Source organism: Talpa occidentalis, unplaced genomic scaffold (genome assembly GCF_014898055.3).
Source record: "Talpa occidentalis isolate TD23 unplaced genomic scaffold, MPIMG_talOcc4v2.1 talOcc4.11, whole genome shotgun sequence".
NCBI lineage: Eukaryota > Metazoa > Chordata > Mammalia > Eulipotyphla > Talpidae > Talpa > Talpa occidentalis.
Window position 1 is genome coordinate 97229679 of NW_023601104.1, and position 23340 is coordinate 97253018.

At 53.8% G+C, this 23340-nt stretch overlaps 2 protein-coding genes across 10 annotated transcripts in view; both read right to left on the bottom strand.

Moving 5' to 3' along the window:
- Positions 1-23340, bottom strand: part of BDKRB1 (bradykinin receptor B1) — a 26182-nt gene continuing 2842 nt past the window's right edge. The window contains exons 2-3 of the mRNA XM_037503956.2: positions 10467-10549; positions 1-1531 (exon numbers count right to left, since the gene is read on the bottom strand). Of these exons, the coding sequence (XP_037359853.1) occupies positions 460-1521 (1062 nt within the window). The 5' untranslated portion in view covers positions 1522-1531; positions 10467-10549 and the 3' untranslated portion in view covers positions 1-459. The remainder of the gene's footprint in view (positions 1532-10466; positions 10550-23340) is intronic.
- Positions 17569-23340, bottom strand: part of BDKRB2 (bradykinin receptor B2) — a 20983-nt gene continuing 15211 nt past the window's right edge. For all 9 annotated transcript variants that reach the window (XM_037503953.2, XM_037503947.2, XM_037503951.2 and 6 more), the window contains one exon: positions 17569-22556. In XM_037503953.2, coding sequence (XP_037359850.1) covers positions 21458-22556 — 1099 coding nt within the window. In that variant the 3' untranslated portion in view covers positions 17569-21457. The remainder of the gene's footprint in view (positions 22557-23340) is intronic.

A 23340-nucleotide genomic window follows, 5' to 3' on the forward strand; every position in this document is an offset into this window, starting at 1 on the left:
TAGAACAACAGAAATTTATTATTATTATTACAGTTCTGGAACCAGAAGCCCAAAATCAGTCTCCTGGGGCAAAAGTCAAGAGGTCGGTGCCTTCTGGGGCCTCCAGGGGAGGGAGGGTCTACCTCCCTGTCTTCTAGTCAGGAGCCGCCCACTGCTCTTGGCTCCTGGCCCTGTGCTTGCCTGGTCCAGCCTCCTGCTTCTGTGTCACGCAGCCTCTGGCTCTGACCCCCGCCTCCTTTTGGAGAAACTTTGTAGTTACATCGAGGTCACCCAGATCAGCCAGGAAACTCCCCACCTCAAGATCCTGAGTGCATCTGCAAAGTCTCGGTGGCCAGAGAAACAGTCCGAGGCCCCGGGACTGGTCCCAGCTATCTCGGGAGGCCATTATCCCACCATCGACAATAGTGTTCATTTTGTCAGAACGGATGAGGAAGCTGAGCTGCTTGGCTCAGCGCTGTTTTATTTCCACCAGCGAAGTTGGAGGACTTCTTTCTCATGGGCCGAGGACTGGACAAGACTCCTCGGCGTACACTGTTTATAAAGCTCCCAGGCCTTGGTCCTGAAAGGCCGGCCCACCAGCACGTAGATCACTGGGTTCAGGCAGCTGTTGATGAAAGCAAAGAAGTTGGCAAACTGCAGGCCCAGGTCTACCAAGTCCTCCCAGGGGCAGCCCTGCACGGCGCGCACCTGGAACAGGAAGTCCAGGAAGGCAAAGAAGTGGTAGGGGGCCCAGCAGACCAGGAAGGCCACCACCAGCGTGAGGATCAGCACGGTGGTCTTGCGGCTGGTGGGGCCCCCGCACCTGGTCCTGCTGACCTCCCGCTGCCCGGACCGCCGCAGGGAGGCCAGGATGTGGTAGTTGAAGAAGACAATGGCGGCCAGCGGGAGGAGGAAGCCCAGCACGGTTAGCTTCACGATCTTCACGTAGTGCCAGGCCTCGTGGGGGAACTCCAGCATGCAGGCGGAGATGTTCAGGTCTGGGACAGGTCGGACAGTGCGGAGCAGGAATGTGGGGACACTGAGGAGGCCGCCCAGGCCCCAGATGAGCACGCAGGTGGCCTGGGCCTGCCGCCGCCGCCGCAGCCTCTGGCTGGCCATGGGGTGCACCAGCGCGCGGTACCGGTCCTGGCTGATGGCCACCACCAGGAAGATGCTGATGAACAGATTGGCCTTGATGACGCCATTGACGATGCGGCACAGGAGGACCCCGAAGGGCCAGTGGAAGTTGTCCCAGATGTTCTTTGCCCAGAAGGGCAAGCCCAAGATAAACACCAGGTCGGAAGCTGCCAGGTTGGCCAAGTAGATTTCTGCCACTTTCAGACGCCGCCGCGGCAGGAGGAAGAAAGACAGGACGAAGAGGTTGCCCAGCAGGCCCAGGACACAGATGGTGATGATGAACCCAGGCAGCACCCGGTACAGCAGGTCCCAGGCTTCCTGAGTACCATCACAGAACGTCGTATTTGGAGGTGCCAGCTGGCTCTGGTTGTAGGACCCTAAGGCCAGGAGGGTGGGAGATGCCATCCACAGGGACCTGCAACGAACAGCACTTAGTGTAACATGGGAGAGGCACACTGCCCCCTGCAGGCCACGCCAGCCTGCCTCCTGTTCAGGAAAATAAAGTTTTATTGGCAACTGGCCATACCTGTGTTATCATTCCTGTGTTATCCATGCCACGTTCATGCTGCCAGGGCAGAGCCAAGTGGGTATTTGTGACTCTCACGGCACAACTCACACTGGGTCTAACTCACCAGCTCCTCCCTTCGCTTGCCCACGGAACACACGTTTACTGAGCACCTACTCTGTGCCAGGCGTTGTTGTGGGTGAATCAGATAGGACAAAACCCTGTCCTCCTGAGTGTCTAGCCTCTGGGCAAGACCATCCTGGCAATAGCACCCTGAGTATGTCGGCAGGGAGGGGAGCAGTGCAGAGGGTGAGACAGGGTCAGGCTCCAGATAGATTTTGGAGGTAGGGCCACCATGGATTTCTACTGGATGCAGATTGTAAGAAAAGAGAGGCAGAGGATGCCAATGCTATGGGCACAAACACCTGGAAATACGAAATTGCCACCAACTGAAATGGAGGCGGCTGAGTGAAGGTGGAGCAGGGTTTCGGGGGTGGGAGGTCAGGATTTCCTGTATGGACCTGGGAAGGCTGAACTCTCCGCCAGCCACCCAGCGGGCATGTCCAGTGGATGATGAGACAGACAGTTGATCTTGCACAACTCGGGGTTAGATGCCGACCTCCATGCAGTGGGGATGGTGTACGGCTTAGAGCTGACCCTCCACGTCTGCAGGGTCTGCAGTCGAAGCTTCAACTCACGCACCTTGGTGGCTGTGTAGGTGTAAGCGGAACCACACAGGTCAAACCTGTGCTGTTCAAGGGCTCACAGTACCAGTCTGGCCTTAAGTATGGCATGTGATCAGGAGCTGTGACCTCAAGGATGGGGTATAAAGCCACAGGAGGACAAGTGTAGACAGAAAGAGGTCAGAGCGGAACATGAGGATTGATGGGTTGGAGACTGTGACCCCAAGCAGATGAGGAGTTAGGATTCTCAGTGCAAACATCCACCAGAAAACATTTATTTTGTTACTTGACAGTACTTTTCAGTGTTGCATAAGCCCTCTGGCCGCAATGAGATAAACATGAATGTTCTATGAAAACTTAAGGGCTGAACCTCTATTTCTCAAGGAAGCTGCTGATGAATATGTCACTTGCACAAGATATGTGCCGAGGTATGCATCAGCAAGGGGCTCTGGCCACTGGCCACTGTGGTTTCCTGACCACAAGGAAACCCAAAACTGAAAGTGATTACTTCAGAAGTTGGTGATTTCAACTCTGCTGCCTGAGCCATCAATTGCACTTATAATCCCTATAGATATTTCAGGAAGTGTGACTTTTCCTCTCCTTCAAGTGAGCATTAAGTTTCTGCAGCTCAGTTCTAGTTCCAGCTACTTGTGCTCACACAACAGTGGACAGGGTGGCTGGTCACAGGCAGGGACACGGAGCCAGTGTGAAGCCAGCATCCCAGGTCCTTCAAATATAAAAGCCAGGGCCTCCCCGGTGGCGCAGCGGTTGAGCACTGGGTTGCGAAGCTGCCCGCAGCCTCTGCAGCGCCAGTTCAATCCCCGGCTGCTCCCCGGCCACCGGAGGAGGGTCCCACATGGCGTGCAGACCTCCCCTGCTGCCCGCTGCTCCCCTCAGCAGTGTAATTCGGTCCTTCTGCCTGTTCTGCTCCCCGCTCTGGCTCTGGTGAATTCTCTCACCCTCCTGCACTTCTGACTATACCCAGTGCTTGTATAAATAAATAAATAAATCTTAAAAAAAAAAAAAAACAACAAATATAAAAGCTGGCCCATGCCACTCGGCTTCCATTCTTTTGTCCAGTTCATGGAATCATAGCAAAGTTTGGGTAGTTCACCCCTGTGAAGCAAAACCACCGACTTGGTGAATGCTGTTTTAAGGTCAATTTTCCAAGTGGACAATGGAAATCAAGTTATACTAATGCATATTATACCAGTACACAATGTTAACACACATACACTACAAACATTTTGTGATGAAGTGGATGATGAATTAAAAAAAAAAAAAAGCCCAGCATTTATTATTATCCTTGCTGCCATTATAATCAATTTTAGAAGACATTGAGTCTGGTGCCCGACGATATTATTAAACTGTTAAAACAGATGTCTAGGGCCTCCCCTGGTGGCGCAGCGGTTGAGCGCTGGGCTGCGAAGCTGCCAGGCAGCCTCTGTAGCGCTGGTTCGATCCCTGGCCACCGGCGAGGGTCCCACATGGCGCGCAGACCTCTCCTGCCACGCCCCCTGCTCCTCTCAGCAGTGTACTTCGATCCTTCTGCCTGTTCTGCTCCCTGCTCTGGCTCTGATGAATTCTCTCACCCTCCCATGCCTCTGACTGTACCCACTGCTTGTATAAATGAATAAATAAATCTTTAAAAAAAAAAAAAAAAAAAAACAGATGTCTAAAGTTTTTGTTGAAAATTTTCCCAAAGCAATTGGAAATCTTTAATTAAGGTATTTGGTGAATGGACTGTCAAGATATCCGCTTTTGCAGCTTTTAGGAGATAATTATGAAAACAAAGCTATTATGCAGAAAATCATTGAAATGTATTGCTGAAAGAGCAAGGGAGGAAATGGTCTAAAAATTAAGTGATGAGTGCTCAGGTGGCACAGAGATTTAATTTTGAAATTCTTATAAGAGCTTTGGGATATCTCAATTGTGGGAAGAATCTTTTCAATTAGAAAAATCCATATTTCTGTCCAGAAACAAGATGGAGTTGAGAAAGCCGAAGCTCTGCGGTATCTAAAAATGACAGAGCATGCAAAGCTTGTAAGCAGCTGTGACTTATTGAAAGAGAGGGGGCCCATAAACATGTTTGTTGAAGAAAGGAACTCTTAACTAAAGCAGAAAGGCAGCACCTGTGAAAACACCGGGGTGGAAATATTTACTTAATTCCATATACAAAAAAACTGGACTCGAATATAACCCCGCTTGATAGAGTTTGCAGAGAGCTTGTCAGGTGTCTCAGCGCCGGCAAAGGGGCACATCTTAGTTCAATGCGTTCTGGTCCAAGACAGAGTCCGTGGAAGGGGCGATTTAAATGTATTAAGGCTTAAAGTTGAAGAAAAGGACTTCAGGCCTTAGGTGGAACAACTAAAATGAATAAGCCCACACTGCATGAAAAACACAGTCTTCAGGAGAATGCCAGAGAGATGGGGGAGTCAGATACCAGCCCAAGAATCTCAGTGCAGCACGTGGATGTGTGTCAGGAGCAGCTATTTCGCTTCTGTTCTTTATCAATGTTCAGTTCAGTTCATGTGAAAACATATAGGTATATTATATATATTTATTATCATGTTATAGATTAATATATTTGAAGGAATAAAATATATATTATGTAATTCTGTTTTACTACACAGAGATATTTTAAATAAATACATGTATATTTAAAGGCACAATTTGGGGCCTCCCCGGTGGCGCTGGGTTGCGAAGCTGCCCGAGGCCTCTGCAGCACCAGTTCGATCCCCGGCTGCTCCCCGGCCACCGGAGGAGGGTCCCACGTGGCGCGCGGGCCTCTCCTGCCGCCTGCTGCTCCCCTCAGCAGTGTACTTCGGTCCTTTCGCCTGCTCTGCTCCCCGCTCTGGCTCTGGTGAATCCTCTCACCCTCCCGCGCTTCTGACTGTACCCAGTGCTTGTATAAATAATAAATAAATCTTAAAAAAAAAAATAAAGGCACAATTTGGGGGAAAATAATGTTTGAGTAGAACTATTTTAGAGCCCATCAAAATAATACAACCAGTTGGTTGGTGTGTAAGGATATAGATACACTTACATGTATTTAACTACCTACATGTCCATACATAGTTAAATACATATTTTTTACAATATAGTTTATTTATACATATTTTACATCATTGGTCATTTTTGTACGATGTGTGCTTTCTCCTCTCAGGTCTAGTCCCCGTAGAAATCCCACCGCCACGTCACCCTGCCCCACGGCCATAGTCCCTTGTGCTCTTCCTGCCCCTGTTTTATCCCTCTTCCTCCCCCTCGCCTGCAGAACGTCTCTGATTTATAGTTGCCTGTTGATTTTGGGGTTTTTGGTTATTATTTTTCCCCCCTGATCCCTTATTTGATTCCCCTATATTCCTCCTATAAGTGAGACTAGCTGATATTTTCCCTTTTCCTTCTGGCTTATTTCACTGAGCATGATCCCTTCTAGCTCCATCCATGTTGCTGCGAATGGCATGAATTCTTCTTTTTTGATTGCTGAAGAGTATTCCATTGTATTAAATACATAGTTTTTGAAACAGGTTTTGACCAGAGCAGCCCCATCGCTCTGTCAGTTTCCTACAATACAGCCTACCTGCCATTTCCAGCCCCAGCTTGTCTTGGCCCTGCAGCCGCGGGACACCAATGCTCCCAGCAAACCTGCCTCCTCTGGGCTGGGGGCGCCGGCAGCCGCCAGCACAGGCATGTGGGGCGCAGCTTTTCACCTGGGCACTGGCCTCCCGTCCCTCCAGAGAATGCTCTGCCCGTGCTGAGGAAGCCCCCAGGGACAGTTGCGGGTCTGGGAAACCCCCGCATCTGGGTCTCGGCCCCTCTCTGCCCTGCCCACCTTGGGGGCACCAGAAAGAGACCCGGATCCAGCGGGGGTGGGTGGCCATGAGGGCTTCAGGTGACCTGAGGCTCACCCTGTGCCTTGGACGGAGAGAGGTGCTTTGTTCGCTCTGCACAGATGGGCAAATTGAAGCCATGGGGCCAAGCTCATGTGGCAAAACAAGCCCCTGGGTTTGTCTCCAGCTCAGAGTTGGAGAACCCAGGCTTGGGGCTTGGGCTCACCAACCTGTGTGATTCTGGGAAGGTCCAGCAACCTCTCTGTGCCTCAGTTACTTCATCTGTAAAGTGGGAATAAGGGTGTCTCCCGCCAAGTGTGCTGTGGGGCTGGAAGGAGGTCACTGCAGCTCCCTCCCTGGGGGTCAGGCATCGGGCCGTCATGGCAGTGATGGAACCGCCACAGTGCGATGACGATGACCATGGCCGCGTGTCCTAGCTCCCGGGCGATGAGCCTTCTCTCCGTCACAGGCCAGCCCTGGGCTGTAACCCCAGGTTCTGAGCTCTACCGGGACACACACATTAGGATCTAAGGTATTCAGTCTGGAAGGCTGGCTGAAGAGGTCTGGTTCTGGGCGATGGGTTCTCACTGTCTGCAGTCTGGGAGCTTCTGCACGGGGCGGGGGTGGGTTGAGAAGGGACTGGAGGAGAGGGGAAGGCACTCATGGGAGTTGGGGTGACCACTGTGTGGTCAGCTTTGCTGCCCTCTCTTTCCTTCTCCAAGTGCCCTTGAACATGCAGGGGGCTATGTCCCTGTGAGTCTAGCCCCTTCTGGGAGCTGAGAAGGGGGCTGTAGGGTAAGTTAAAAAGTGCCAGGCTTTTCTGCCCTCCCGCCATTAGATTGATGATGGATCCTCGCGGTCCTGAATGCATGCCTGATAGTAGGCACCTGTGTGGGCATAGGTAGATGGGATTCACCTGGGCTAAGACAGGGCTTATAAGGGCGGCGTCACAGGGACGCCAAAAGAACCACGAGAGCAGCAGAGAACAAGGCCACCAGAGAAGGCCGGAGAGCCCAGGTAGAGTGAAGACTTGCTGGAGTTGGGATGCCTGCCAGTGAGAGGCCAGCAGGAGCTGCCCAGGCACCACCAGGCCAGAAGGGGGGCCCGTGCCCCAGTTCCTGATGGGAGGTGGGGTTGGTAGGATGCGAGCCCCCGAAGATGTCCACACCCTAGTCCTTCAGACCCATCACTTTCAGGGCAAAGGGGGCTTTGTAGATGTGATTAAGGGCCTGGCTATGGGGGAAGATTCTGGATCATGAAGGTGGGCTCCATATAATCACAAAGGTCCTTATAAGAGAAACAAGGAGGTAGGGGTGAGTCAGAAAGAGATGAGAAGATGCTGCACTGCTGGCTTTTAAGACGGAGGACAGGTCCACAAACCAAAGCGTGCAGGCAACTTCTAGAAGCCTCTAGAAGCTACAAGAGTCAAAGGATAGATTATCCTCTAGGGTGTCCAGAAGGAATACAGTCTTGCCAACACCTTGGGTTAGCCTATTGAGACTGATTTTGAACTTCTGACTTGCAGTAAGCTGATAAATTTGTGTTGTTTTAAGTCACTAAGTCCGTGCTGGTTCGTTAGAGCAGCAGTAGGAAATTAATGAGGGGATGGTGGGTGGGGGCTGCACCTGGTCTAGGAAGTCACAGCCAGCCACCAGTGGCTCCAGCAGAGACTTCTGACTACAGCTCACGTACCATTGCGTTAGCAGACACTGCCCTCCACCCCACCGCATGTGTGGGTCAAGCCGAGCTTATCTTGAAAGGACAGTCTTTGCCAGCTGCTGCCAGAACTTTGGTGAACCTCACCAGTAGAGCAGCAGTGCGGGAGGAGCCCAGCCAGCTGGCTGCAGAGTGAAGAGGCCAGGCTCGCCAGGTGGGCCTCCTCCAGACACTCAGAACCATAGCGATGCAAAACAAAGCCAGCAAGCCCAAGAGAAAACTGATCATCTGTGCACGGGGTAGGAGAGCCAGCCTGGCTACAAGGGGGAGGAAGGACTCTAAGTGAGCTTTGTTTAAAGTAATAAGGGAGGAGTGGCTGCCAGCCAGAGCCTCTCGCCACCCCCCCAAGCTGTTGACTCAGGCAACAATTGGGATCCTGAGACCTGCGCTCAATAAGGGGGTGCATGAGCAGGCACCCAGGATGAAGGGTCCTTGCGGAAGACTGCAGGGGTGAGTGCACAGAGTGAGGACCACTGGTTGAATCAGGCTCATAACATAGACAACGGTAGCCTGAGCCGGGTCAGTGCACTTGGACTTCCTCACAGAGGAGACAGCTGCTCAAGTCAGGCTGAGACATTTAAAACACCTGCTACCCCTTACTGCAATTATAATTGCTTCAAAAAGATGAAATACCTCAGAATCAACCTAACAAAGGAGAAAAGAGAACTACAAGATTTATTACAGGATTTAGATAGTGATGTAGGAGATCTTACACTCTCCTGTGCTCATGGATGGGGAGACTCAATAAAAATGACTATCTTACCTAAAATGACATACAGATTTAATACAATCCCTATCAAAATCCAGCAATATTTTTCAAAGAAACGCAACAATTATCATTTAAATTTGCATGGAATCAAAGGCCTCAAATTTTAAGAAAAAAGGATAGAAATGTTGTCATACTACCTGACTTCAAACTTCACTATGAAGCAACAGTATTTAAAACAGTATGGCATTGCCACAAAAATAGGTACATGGACCAATGGAACAGATGCCCTACTGAATTGGACCAAAACAACAAGAAGCCCTACTGAATTGGAAAAAATATTTACACAATATGTAACTGATGAGGGATTAATATCCAAGATACATTAAAAACTCATAAAATCCAATAACTAAAAAACAAGAAGCCCAGTTACATGGGCAGCAGATATAAATAGACAACTCACTAAAATGATACCCAGAAGCCACAAAAACAAGAAAAAATGTTCCCCATCACTCCTGCATGAGACACGCAGATTAAAACAGTTACGAGCTACTGTTTTCACACCAGTGAAAACAGCCCAAACCAAAAAGACCCCAACAGGAGCTGAGTGGATGCGGAGGGAAAGAGGCTCATCGCACTGTCTGTGGGAATGCTGGTGGGGCCGACCATTATGGAAAGCCATCTGGATTCACCTTAGAAAACTAAAAATGGAAAGACTCTATGACCCAGCAATCCCACTTTTGGGGCATCTATTCAGACAATATGAAACCATCAATGAAAAAATTCCCGTGTGTTCTTCAATGCTCGCAGCAACATCATTCACAGGAGCTAGGAAATGAAGCAGGCGAAATCTCCAATGGGCAAAGCACACAGATGTGGCACACACATATCATGGAAAATCGTGTGGCTACAAGAAAGGATGAAATGCATCCATTTTCAACAAAATGGAGGGAATTTGAAAGGATTATGTACAGCAAAGTAAGTGGGAGTGATAAAAACAAAGAGTGGACATTCATCTACCAGACAATTCATCTAAAACACTTTCACCAAACATCTTGAGGGCTCTGAGGTTGAGAGGGAGGGGGAGGAGCAAGGGACACAGGGAGAGTGGGGGGAAGGGTAAGCAGTGCATTTACCCTTCCAAAAAAAAAAAGTTCCAGAGTAATTGTGAAAAAAATTGACCAGAAAGGAGAAATATTCATTCACTGGTAATTTTACTTTTAGCTCTGATATTTGCCTCGCACATAGTAGGTGCTCAATAAACAGCAGCTATTGAGCTTATTAGTAGTATTTGATCCCATTTGAAAAACTCAGAAGAGACCCTGGGTAAGTCTACTCCAGATGACAGTTCTGTGATTTCTGTGCTATTTTCTGAATTCTGTGCATTTTTGTATCATTGTGTGCTTCTCAGTCAGAATTTGTGGGTCTAACAGAGCCCCACAGAGCTCCAGGTCAGTCCCCACATGTCTCACTGGCCTTGGAAGGGATCGTAACTGGCACCCTCACAGGTCTTCCAAACACTCCTCCTCCTCCTTTTCTAGAAAAGCAACTAAAATCCAAAGTGGACGTGGAATATATACTCCTTAACTAGATTGAGAATTATTTAAAATGGGGGCCTCCCCTGGTGGTGGAGGTGGTTGAGCGCAGCACTGTGAAGCTGTTCGCAGCCTCTGCAGCACCGTTTTGATCCCAGCCGGCCGGCAAGGGTCCCACATGGTGCAGCAGACCTCTCCTGTCTCGCCCGCTGCTCCCCTCGGCAGTGTGTTTCATCTGTCTGCCTGTTCTGCTCCCCGCTCTGTCTCTGGTGAATCCTCTCACCCTCCCACGCATCTGGCCTGTATCCTGGTTCTTGTAAAAATAAATAAATAAATCTTTAAAAAAAAGAGAATTATTTAAAATGATATACTTACAGAAAGCTGAAAAATCTGCCAAATCAGAGGTGCAAAAAGATGCTTGTTTTCTTCTAAGAATCAGGGATCTCCGCCGATATTAACTTTCATAAGAGAAAAAAGGAAGCCGGTCACTTACGTAGAAAGTGAAGGAGCCAGACACTCAGCGGGTGCTCTGGGAGTGGAGCTGACTTTTGCTCTGGAAAGCACCGAGTGGTCTTAAATTACATAAATCCCTGCTCTGGTGATGTCATCCAAGGGACGACCCAAAAAGTGAGTCTTTCAGGAAGAAGTGAGCCGGGCTTGGAAAGGAAAACTGCTTTGCAAAATTTGGGACTGGCAAGAGGTGAGTCAGCAAGCTGCCCTCTCTCCCTTCACCTTGGGGCATCTGGGGCCCTCAAGCCCACCCAGAAACCGTTCTTCGGCCGGCGCGGCCCCCAGCATCTCTCGTGCTCACTGGTGCCCACCAGCCTCCGGGACCTTGAGTGACCACCTTGCCCAGCTCCCTGGGCTCTGCATGCCGCCTTCGTGAGAGTGGACTGGAATGTTCGAATTGGGGCTGGGAAGAAGACAGCGCCAAGAACCCATGCGTGGGACCCCATTAATCATGGGAAAGGGGGAAAATTTGAAACATGCAAAGTCCAGAGCTGAGTAAGAGCAGAGGCGCTTTTTCCTAATCCTCCCTGCCAGCTCCGAAGCCTGACTGGGAATGAAGCCTGCAGATGGCGGGACAGACTCCTCGGAGCCAGGATTCAGACAGTGAGGAGAGTCTGGTTTTAAGAGTCAGGCTGTGATTCCTTCCCACCTTCTATCTTGGCTCCTAAAATCAAGCTCCCCCCTAAATGCAGGGCTGGGCTTCTGGGCTCTGGGAAGGTGACCCCAATGGCTGGCCCTCAGCCTGCCTCTTGGACACTTCATCTGCGCCTCTCGGTCACCTGGGAGCAGAAACTGTCCCTGTGTCTTGAGAACCCGCGTCCCTTCTCTTCTGCAGACTCAGTGGGGACAGCCTCCTCTGCCCATTTCCCAGGAGCTCTCTCCTGTTGCTGGGTATCTCAAGACTGGAAGCTGGGGTGGGGGCGCTGGTAGGAGGGGCAGGGAAAGAACACTCTAAGGATTCAAAGGCTTAGAAGCAGATGTGCATTTTAGGGAGGGGGCTGGGCTTTTTGCTGTGGACAGGAGAGAACTAGGACTTCTTAGTCACCCAGATGTTAGCTGAGTTCTTTTGGGGACCAGAGCAAGGCTCCAATCTCAGTTCTTCCTAATTAGCAAGGTAGCTGGGGTTCCCCCCAGGCAGACCCCCTTTCAGAAAGGGCCTTTTCTCCCTTCAGTGTGAGCTGGACTGGACTCTGAGCAGCGTCTGCCCTGGGTAGACGCTTTGCCGCCCCTACTCGGGCTTCCTGGGGAGGGCGGGGCATGAGGCCAGTTCTGCTGGAGGCACAGTCAGGTCTGCGCCTGGTCTCGCCCCACGGGGAGGACAGACTGTGCAGAGCAGCAGCCGTGCACGTGAGGGCCATGTGTCCTGCACGCCCCGGTGAGGCCTGAGTAAGCTGCTCTTCGGGGAATGACTGTGTCAGCCTGGCCCAGACCACGGGGCCCCAGCCTGTGAGCGGAATGGAAGTTCTTTGCAGAAAATGCACCTTTGGTCGTCTCTCCTGCAGGAGGGGAAACAGGACTGGCCCTAGAGAGGAGAGTCTTTTGCTGCTTCTAGGCAGTGGGGAGGGGGCGTCTAAATTTGGGGGGCTGAGGGCCAGATTGGGGAGCCCCAAGTCTGTGAAGGGACAGCTGGCTCCTGTAATGGGGGACACAGGGAGGAGGCAGGTGCTTGGGCTCCGGAGGCTGGTTAGCCCTTCCTGCTAGAGTTGATTCGTCATCCCCTCCCTGTCCCTGGTGAAGCCTCAGCCTGGCATGAGCCGCATCTGGTGAAAGCGTCTGGGGCACCTGGGCACCTGCGGGGGTGAGGGGGGCAGGGAGGACAGCAGCAGAGACGGCGGGAGGCATAAACCCAAGTCTACGACAAAGAATTACAACCAGTTCCCTGCTTGCTGATTTTTGTCTTTCAGTCTGTCCAGCTGCTAAATTCATGTTCCAGAAGCACTTGACTGGTCACTTCATAGAACGGCAGCCCAACCCCTTCACATTCACAGACTCCACCAAGGTCCTGCTGTAGCGCGCAAAGCCGCCCACGCCAGGGTTTCCGGTGCCGGCTGCAGGGGTGCTGGGGGCTCCTCATGCATCCTGTCTTCCCAAGGGTGCTTGCTGGAAATCCCTGCCCACCCCACTCCTGCCTGACATCCACCCCTCTGGGGCCCGCTTAGCCCTCGGGGCCTCCGGGAGCACAGGGCTGAGTGTTCATCCCCGCAGGCCTGGGGGTACAGGCAGGTGTGGGCTGGGGGCCGGGGAGCCAGAGGCGGCTCAGCGTGCCCTGGGCCGGTCTCACTCTGGTGGGCAGAGCAAGCAAGGAAGCAAATATATGCAGCCAGGTGTGACCAAAGCCGCCGCAGAAGAGCGTGCAGCGTGCCTCCAAAGGGGTGGGAACGGCCGGGGTGAGTGAGGGGTCAAGGGGGATAAGAATAAAACCCTCCAGTCGATGGCACAAAGGCCAGGGCCCTGCAGACGGGAGGTGTGTCCCAGGCCCGGGCAGCCCTAGCCGCCACCCTGCTTCAGCAGATGACCTGCTGTCGGCCTTGAAGCCTGGGGCTCTGGGTGCTGGCCGCTGGGCCGGAGAGGCTGGACCAGGGTGTCCACAGACCAGGAAAGCTGTTACAAATCCACATAAACTCCCTGTCCCCAAGTTGGTCCTGGTTAGGAACTGCAGGTTCTCACTTGGGCGGTGGGAGAACCCCAGGAGCTGACACAGTCAGGGCCAGCTCGCAGGCCCAGCCAGGAAACCTCCCGGGACAGCACCCAGAGGAAGGACCATGGCAGGGACGGGCAGCCCTGCTCCTCTGTGTCCCAGAGCCCACACCAGTGCTCTGCTTGCAGCCCCCAAGGTGCTATCCCAGGAAAAGGGGACGCTGAGACTAGACAGTGGCTGCCAGACCCCCGTGTCCTGCTACCGCCTCCACGGGGCTTACCGGTTAGCTGCGGTGGCCTCCTCCTCCTGTCTACACATGTCCTCGCCCACCTCAGGGCCTTTGCACCAGCCTTTCCCTCTGCCTGGAGCATGTTTCCCCACAGAGAACTACTACCTTGCTCCCTCAGGAGTCTAGCCCCACAAGTCCCCCCCCATCAGCGAGCCCTGCCCTGCAGTAAGTTCCCCTCCTCGGCTGCCCCTCCATGTTCTCATAGATGTCAGCTGCGTGCATTTGTCTATCTCGGGACCGGCGCTGTGGTCCTTGTTTCCTCCCTCGCGCCCCTGCTGGAATGTGGCACAGGCAAGGGGTTTAGCCCCATCCCCCCAACAGGACTCCCAAGGAGCAGGTGCTTAATAAATATTCACTGAATGAATTCAGAACCCTCTGTGTTTGTACGTAATAACATCAGTAGTTTATGTCAACACAACCCCTTGTGGGTGCCGGGTCCTGTGTGGGCCATGGGGGTGGGGAGACAGAGCTGGATGGCTCCCTCCTCTGCCCCTTGGTCTGACCAAAGGGCAGGACAGACAGACATCCAGCAACTGTGTGTGTAGCAGGTGGGGTGATGATGAAAGGCCAGGCTCTGTCCCAGTATGAAGAGTGAAAAATTTAAATCTGCTAAAGGCAAAATCTAGAAAGAGCTGATGGTTGAGGGATGGATATTTGAGCTGGGTTTTGAGGCATGAGTAAGAGTTTGGAAGGCAGGCAAGCTGAGAAAAGAGCTGCAGGAGAAGGACCAGCATGTGTGTTATAGACATATGTATGCACAAATGAATTTGTGGAAGCCTCACCTGGCCTGGGAGTCAGGAAGCCCATGTGCTCATTCTTTCTGTGAGTATCCAGTATGCAGGCGCGGTGTGTGGGTGCCCCAAAGGCTCCTGCTTGTTGCAGAATGAGAATTAAACCATTTCTGTGTAAAGCCAGGAGTTGTCTGACAACAGGTACAAAGAGGGGGTCAGCCACCTGCAGGACTCCCTGCAAGAGAGCTGGGGCCTGGGGGGCTCTGGTGCTCACTCCCTTCATCCAGCAACTCTCCCTTTTCCCTTTTGGGTTTGTGTGAAGATCAGATAAATGTGTGGAAATGGTCAAGATTGCGTGACGTGGGTGTTCACAGGATAAGGCAAATCATGGGTGTTGATGCAGTTTTATGATGTTTTCCTTTGTGACTTGGCAGAACAGGCCCATTTGAAAAACCTCTTACATCATCTGCAATCAGTCTAGATGCCAAGTGGATCCAGCAAAAAATGGGGGCTTGGAATAAAATGAGATTTCCTTGGAAATCAGTAGTTCACAGAATGGGTGCTGTGAGCGCTGTCTTCAGCCTTCAGCACATGGTCCCATGGTTGGAGCAGCTTCTGTGAATCCTAAGACTCTACACAATGCAGAGAAGACTTGGGGTCACCCTTGACTGTCCCAGCCTTGGTGGGGGCTGTGAATTGGTGACAAGAGACAGACAAGAGAGGACCACGTAGGATTCTCCTCCTGGAGCCTCGGTTTCTTGGCCTGTGAGGGGGCCCCTTCTCAGAGTTCGGAGGTCACACGAGCTAGTGCCATCACGTCACTAGTGGTGTTGCTCGCCTCTTGCACAAGCCTGTGGTGACATTGCCATGAGGCTGCGTGGCTGTGCTCTGGCCTGGCCGGGACCAGGAGAGGAAGCAGTGGGCTATGCAGGGCGACTCAGCCCGCAGAGTGTCCAGAGGAGGCTCACGTGCCTCCCAGCCTATCTCCAGGTAGTCGGTACCCCCTCCCGCCCCCATGGCTTGTGATCGGGCCATCCAGAGCCAGCGGCAGGGCCAGCGACCCAGCCTGGTCTGGGACTTGACCAGCCTGGCTCTGGAGTCTGGGGAAGGAAGAGAAAAGCCGGACAGCCTGGTGCTGGGTCAGCTTGCTGGCCACCCAACACTGTCAGTCCTGTAATGCCAACACTCTGGAGGCCTGGGCTGACCTTGACTGTGTTGCATGGCCTTGGGAAAGGCCTCAGTCTCCTCTTGAAAAAATCTGTAAAATTCTGTTATATGGGTTATTCTATTCTCAGGAATAGCCAGCATCTCCAGTCCCAAGGAGACCTGGGCAAAGAGTGACCCTTCCATTGCTTCATCACCCCAAACTGATGGCACCTGTGCCCATCACCCAGGCTGCCAAAGTGGGGCTCAAAACAGCAGACACGCCTTGTGACCCACCTGAGTCTGGAAGCCCAGACTCTGGTGTTGGGGTGGGGGGGTTGGGTTCAGCTAAGGCCCCAAGGGCGAGTGTTCTGTTCTCCACCCCAGCTTCTGGGGGTTTCAGGCAATTCTTGGCCATGCTGGGTTTGAGCAGCATCTGTCATTTGCTCATGGCCGCTGTCTGTGTCAGTGTGTCCGTGAACCCCAGTCACTGGATCTGCAGCCCAGCCTAACCCAGCATGGCCACAGGAACTCAGTGACTTCAGCAAAGGCCTTATCCCCAAACTAAGTTACATTCAGGGGTTCCATTAGATGTGGATTTTTTTGGGGGGGAGGACAGGGAGCACTATTCAACCCACGAGGTGAAGAAACAGAAATGCAGAGAATGCAACTGACCGTGCCCACAATCCCACAGCCAGGAAGTGACAGGGCTGGGGTATGGCCACTGCCTGGTTCCAAGTCCAGGCAGCCCTGTCCCCTGCTGCTGCCCTTTGTAATTTTCATAGCTCCCTTTTCGGAGCCCAGGGTGACGCAGGCATGCTCACTGTATCACCTGCTCGTGGTACAGATGAGGACAATTTGGTCAAAGCTGGGGAGGCTGGGGGTGGGGTGGAGAGGAGGGAGGAGCAGGCCCTGTGGGCCAGGATCCCAGGGTGAGCGGTGTGGTGGAGGCTCCAGGCCTGGCCTCCGGAGCTCTCTTCCGTGATGAAGTATCACGTCTCCGTGCCAGCTAGCGGTGAGAAGCCAGACACAAAGGCACACTGTATGATGCCTCCTAAATGAAGCACCCAGAGAGGCAAACCTTGGGACAGCAAGAAGACCAGACCACAGAGCTGTGGGCGGGAGAAATGGGAGGCATCTGCTCATGGGTGGTGGTTTCATTTTGGGGTGATGAATAGGTCTGGCCAAGGAACAGGGGTGCTTGCACAACCTTGGGGATTTACTGAAAGCCTCAGGGGTGGGGAAACTGAATGGCAGGCAAACAACAGCTTAACAAAGTGGCTATAAAAACAAAATAAGGGGGTTGCAATTGTATGGGGAATATAAAAATAACATTAAAAAAAAAAAAACAACCAATCTCAAGGTAAGGCTCTGGGGAGGTCAAACTGCAAGAGACACATGCTCATGGCTGAGCAGATGCAAAGCCTGTTGACGGGGTGGAAACAGCCAAGCCCAGGCTCCGAAGCTCTTCATGCGAGGAGACAGCTTGCGGGCTCTTTTTATGATGCAATCTGCACCCCTGTTCAGGTGCGAGAAGCAGGGGAGCAGGTGGGCTTCTGGAGCACCCCCGCCCCCAAGAACACAGCAGCCTTAGCAAGCACTTCCCTCTGTTTCCACAGTGTGCACTGGCGACATGCAAGCACCTACCGACCCGGGTGGCCTGAATGGGGCCCCTTGGACAGGAGCCAGAAAACCACAAACCACCATCCCATTTTCAGCCAGCTCTGGCCAAACCATGACCTCTGGCACCTCCCTGATCCCCTCCAGGGCTGTGCCTCGTGAGGCTCTGCCATGGGCCCAGGGATTGGGTCACAGTGGGCACGCTGAATGCGGGTCTACAAATGGAGATGTCGCGGGGTGCTCAGAAGCCCACAGCCCAGCCCTAGTGGCCACGGTCGCCAGCGCGAGCTCCTGCCGGGTCCCAGGCGGCCTCACCAGACCGCCAGGGGCAGACTCGGGAGCTGGACCAGAGCACCAGACACTCCGCTGCGTTTCTCCCCATCACACCACTTGTGGCAGACAAGGAGGGTCTGAGCTGAGGGTCTGCTTGCGCTGCCCAGCTGGGCTGGGGAGCCAGAGGAGCTTCGCTCAGCCGTTTCCACCTGCTGAGCTCCCTGCTCAGATTCCAGCGAGCGGCTTCCCTTGAGTCAAGCTCATATATGTGACCCAGGTCCTCGGTGAGTGAGTGCCCTTGGGCGCTGGCGGGAAACTTTCTGCAAGCTCAGAACTGTTGGTGGGGGCTGTAGGCTGGGGGTGGGCAGGCAGTGTGGGCTCTGGAGGGAGCCCAGGATACTTGCTGGGTCTGCAGGTCCTGGGGTCCCATACGGCTGGAGGGGGAGAGACAAGGCCAGATCAGGGCAGGTCTGGGGAGCCGTGTTACATTTGCGGAGCTTTGTGCTGAGGGTGGCGGGTCCACTGAAGGACTCCCTGCTGGGCCGTGCCAGCCTCTCCTGTGCTGCCATCTTTATCAGCCTCATCATCACGATCTTCATCCTCCTCCACATCACCATCCCATCACCATCCTCATCACCACCATCCTCATCACCACCATCCTCATCACCATCATCATCACCACCATGCTCATCACCACCATCCTCATGACCGTCACCATCCCCCTGCCCACATTAGCCTCCCATCCCCGTCACCACCAGCACATCCCCTCTCTTCCCACCATCATCGCCACCACGGAAACACACATGCATGTTGCCAGCTCTGCACCAGGCTGTGCTGAACACTTTCACACATTAATCCTGTGAACCATCCCCTGGGGTAGGTAACACTATCACCACAGTTTACAGATGAGGAAATATAGACTCAGACCACACAGCAAGTAAGAGCTCAAGCCAGGCCAGAACTGGAATCCGGGTCTGCCTGACACCAAAACCTTGAACCCTACACGCCTCTGTTCACCTTCACAGCCTCCTTGTGATGCTTTCAGAGTCTTAAAAGACGTCCGTGGCTGCAGTGTGGAGAATAAGATTGGGAGGATAAGATTGGCGTCAGACATGGGAAAGTTGATAAGAGACGAGGTGGGCCTGGAAAGAAGCAGAGAGGGCCAGGAAGCACGCGGCAGGTGGGGTCTGAGACGCGCTGACCCACAAGTGCATGGGATGGAGGGGGCTTCCTGTAAAGAGGAGCCCCAGGTTTCTGGCGTGGGTCAGGGTGCCATGGACGGAGGCTCAGAACGCAAGTGACATTTCATGGAGTAGGAATGAGGGAAAGCCAGGGTCACCGAGTCCCTCCTCGCTAGGAGCAGGGAAGCAGTGGCCGGGCGGCTGCTTGATCTGGATAGTGTAGTGGAAACGCCTGGTTTGAAGAGGAGGCGGGGTGAACATATGTGCATTCATGAATGATCAAACCATGCCATCCTATGATTCTAGGGTCTCATGGGGCCTCATGGGCCCTGGGGGGGAGCTGGGTGATGAGTTACCAAGGTAGGACACTGTGGGGCAGGGAGAGGGATGGTCAAATCCTATTAATATTCTCAATTTCTACTTGAGTATATTTTAGAATGTGCATTTTAGTACATGTCAGTAAGTATATGCGTTGAGTAGAATATAATAAGTATACTCCATTGTACATGAAAGAATGCAAGTCACATCAGCCTGCGCACCACTGCTCTACAGCACAGAAGCCCTAAAGCAGCTTGCGTGGAAACCAATGGAAGCTTCCTCCCGCCTTTACCCCTCACCCCCCAGGTTTCCAAGTGACCGAGGCAGTGTCCCTGACAAAACTCAGGGTTTGGGGGAGTTGTAACAAATGAAAAAATTATGCAAACACTCTTCATACATTTATTATGCTGCACAGAAAAACACACGTTTACGCCACTCGTGCAGACACACTTCCCCTTTACACAGTCAGCGCTTCCGGCCTCTCCCAGGACAGATGTTCGCGGCGCATCACACAAGCCACAGGGCGGCTTGCCTCCCGCTGACCGACCGACTGTCCTCAGACCACAAGAGCCCTGGATGACCATCAGGAGCCCAGGCTCTGCCGCTCAGGAGCTCCGAGCTCTCCAGGCCTCCTTCCTCCTTCACAAAGGGTGCACGACTTCATACTGCTCATTGCACGGGTTTCCTTCTCCAGCCACACGTGTTAACTGGGAGGCGGGTGGGTGTTGGGGGTGAAGAGGGTTGGGTGGGGAGGGAATCTTTTTGACTCCTTTTGTTTTAAAATCTGGAGCTGGACCGGCCAGGATTTATGGGCTCACGAACCCCGCCCCTCCTGGTCCTCTCCTCTCTAGAGGTAGCTGGCGAATAGATGCTCCTTCATCGGGTGAGCCAGAGCTGCCTGCGCGCTGCCCACTCCACTGTCCCTGCAGCCCCTGGACGCCTTGGGTGTGGCCCCAGGTGCCTGCCTGGAGTGTAATTCTTGACGCTGGGGCCTGGCGCTGTGTTCCCCCATCTCCCGTGGGGCTTGGCGCGGTGCTAGTCACAGGACCGGATAATTAAATTGTGTAGAAAAGGAAGAAACAAATTCTTCTGGCAGGAGTCAGGGCTGGGGCCCGGGCTGTCTCCAGTCTCTGGCTGAGGACGCTGGTCCAAGCTTCCTCCTGCCCGCTCGTGGGACGGCAGTCTGCCTCGCCCTCCACCCCTTCCAAGGGCAGCAGTATCCCGGCCCCTTTGGAGTTGGTTCTATGGACAAATGAAGAACTGAGAGGCCTCTTGGGGTAATTCTCCCGTCTCTGTTCAGCACCCCACCTGCCCATCATGTGGGGTGTTGTCCTCAGGGTTTTCTCATGGTTGTATGTTCCCAGCTCAGGCAGCTCAGCTGGGAACCTGACCTCACAGCCTGGCAGCTGCAGGGGACAGGGATGGGGTGCTTAATGCCACCTCTCTTTACCCCCTGGCTACATAGGGGAGTGCGGCCCGGGAGCTGAGACAGGGATGTGGTGAGCAGACATGGACTACTCCTGCCTGCCGCCTGGGCATTGGGATTCCCTGTGCACGTGGGAGCAGAAGACTCTGCCTCATCACAAATCAAACACTGAAGCGAGGGCCTGCCCGCTAAATGCCAGGGTTATGGGGAGGGAGGGTGGAAGGGAGCTAACTTTATTGAGCACCTACTACGAGCCACACAGGGAGGGGCTTTACACCTTCTCCTTGTAGGGCTCTTGTTAGCCCTCCCTCCTTTTCCCGTGTAATAAACTGATCTGTGTTCTGGGTGCATAAAACCAGCTCACATTTAAATAGCACCTTTCACTTTTCAAAGTACTTCCAGGCCTGTTATCTCTGTTAATCCTCACAAAACCCTCCTGTTACAGAGGAGGAAACTGAGGCCGTGACAACTAGTTGTTGGCTGAGCCGGGAACTGGGCTCCTCCTCACTGGTCTGCCCAATGCCAGGGCCCGCAGGTGGAAGCCAGGTCTCCGTCATCCTCACGGATTTGCAAGTTCCTTTAAGACAGAGACCGCACTTGCCCCTTCCTCTGGTCCACGGAGCTGAATGCTGCATCAGCAGCAGGTGCTGAGTTCGTGCTTATTGGGTTTCTCTTTGGCACAGATCTCCTTGTGCGTTGGCGAAGGGAGACACGGAATCCTGGTCTTTGAGTTCTTACCAGGGATCCCTCAGAGTTCAACCCTCATAGGTAAAAAATCCTCCTCCAGAGGCCTAGTCAAGTGCATTAAAGAAACTGCAGGCAAAACGCAGCCAACGCTGCCTTCGCCCTCAGCTACGGCTCCAAACCAGGGCGACTGTTCTCCACCAGGGCTGTGTGCTGTGAAGGGGGGGATGCAGGGAGGGCAGCTCAGTCACCTCTGTCCCTGTTCCTGGGGCCCCTCCATGCCTGGCGGGAGCAGCCTGGCCCAGGGGTGGCAGCTAACGGGAATAGTGAAGCAGTGATAATGTAGTGGGGAGACTTGGGCTGGGCCTGGGGGGCCCCATCCTCACAGCTATGCTCACTGCCACTTGGGCCGGGCAGATGCTCCTGTGTTTTACCAGAGACGCAGGCTCATCGTCCAGAGTCACTGGTGGGGCGCCTTCCAAGCTGCCCCTCGGGCACCTGAAGACTGTCCACGGACCCTCATATGCATGGATAGCAGCCGTGCTGCCTCTGCTCACTGGCTGCTCCCCACCCACTCCGGCAACTTCTGCATCTGGCGGTCCACCGAGATGGAGGTCCGCAGCGTGCCCATGGAGCTCTCCAGCTGGCTGGGTCTGGACTCACAGCCCCCACTCCGGCACAGTCTGCAGAACACCTCCCGCGACTTCTTACGGAAGCGCTTGCCCACGATCACGTACACCAGTGGGTTGAGGCAGCTGTTGCTGTAGGCCACATAGGTTGATATTTGCGTGAACACGTCAATGATCTTCTCGTCCCAGCAGCCCGAGAGGACGCGCAGGCGCAGCAGCGTGTCCAGGAAGGTGCTGATCTGGAAGGGCAGCCAGCAGATGATGAAGAGCAGCAGCACGGCCAGGACCAGCACCGTGGCCTTCCTCTCCGTCTGGATCTCCTTGAACTTCTGCATCTCGTTGTTGCGCAGCACCTGCATGATCTGCACCGTGCAGAAGGTGATGATGACCAGGGGCAGCAGGAAGCCCACGAAGTTCAGGAGCATGTTGGTGAACACCTCCCACGTTCTGGATGGGTAGATGATCATGCAGGCAGTGACATTGTAGCCCTCTTCTCTGTACTCCTTCATGGTCCTGAAGACCAGCATGGGTGAGCTCAGGAGCAGCGTGCACCCCCAGATCACCAGGCTGTAGAGCTTGGCACAGCGGACCCCGCGCATCCGGCCCATGGACATGGTCTTCACCAGGGCCAGGTAGCGGTCAATGCTCACCAGGATCAGGAAGCAGATGCTGCTGTAGAGGTTCATGTACACCACTGTGTTCACCACGCGGCACATGACCTCCCCGAAGAGCCAGTCAAAGTTGTTGGCGATGGTGATGGCCCAGAAGGGCAGCCCGCAGGCCAGCATCAGGTCCGCCACCGCCAGGTTGCCCAGGTAGATCTCTGCCACGGTGCAGCTGCTTTTGTGCAGGCAGAAGACGCTGAGGACGAAGATGTTCTCGAGCGCTGCCAGGATAAAGAGGACCCAGAGGAAGGGGGCCTGCATGGTATTAAGCCAGACGCCCCACTCCAAGGGGAGACATGAGGAGCTCACGTTGAGAGCAGGCGTGAGGGCTGAGGAGGTGGCGTTGAGCATGTCGCTGCTGAAAGAAAGTGGAAAAGAGGCTGTTACACCTCAAGGTCACAGAGAAGGAGAAACACGAATGCAGGAAGAGAAGGGGGTGAGGCCGCCCGTCTGTCGAGGCTGCTTCCAGGAGGTGAAGGCAGGGAGGGAACTCGGGTTCAAGTTCAGAGGCTCAGGTCCGGCTTCTGGGAGGTGTCCTTGGCCACTGTCCATCACCAGCATGAACAACCCTGAGCCGTGGACCCCGGGCCTCCTGGAAGCTTCCAGCAGGGGAGGAGACGCAGCACATTCCTTCCTTATCACACGGCTCCTCCTCCCAGGGAGCTGGTCATCTTGAGCTTCTCACAGCCTGGCCGTGGATGAGTAGTTTATTAGAAGACAAAAATGCTATCATGCCCATGGGGAGATGCCAGCCTGCGCCGAGACACGCCCAGCTGCCCAGACCCTGGACGTCCTTCAGCAAATCTGGGGGGATTAGGGGTGCGTGATAGAGGAGGCAGGGGCGCTGGTGCCAGGCAGTCCTCCCAGGCTCAACTCCCGGCGCATTCCTGAGCTGTGTGACCTTGCGTGAGTTAATTAGCTTCTGTGGATCTCAATCATCTACCTTGTAAAATGGAACTGACAGAATGTAGCAGTCAGGGGGGTGCTGGGGATGGGACGCAATGTACAAAAAGCCCTGAGCACTTGGATGGGTCACACAGACATTGTCTGCTTTTGTGAGCTGAGTGAAATAGCCCAGGTCCGGCTGCAGCGCCCCGTCTGCAGGCCCTTGCTCCCGTGTGGCCACCTCGTTACACTCCCCT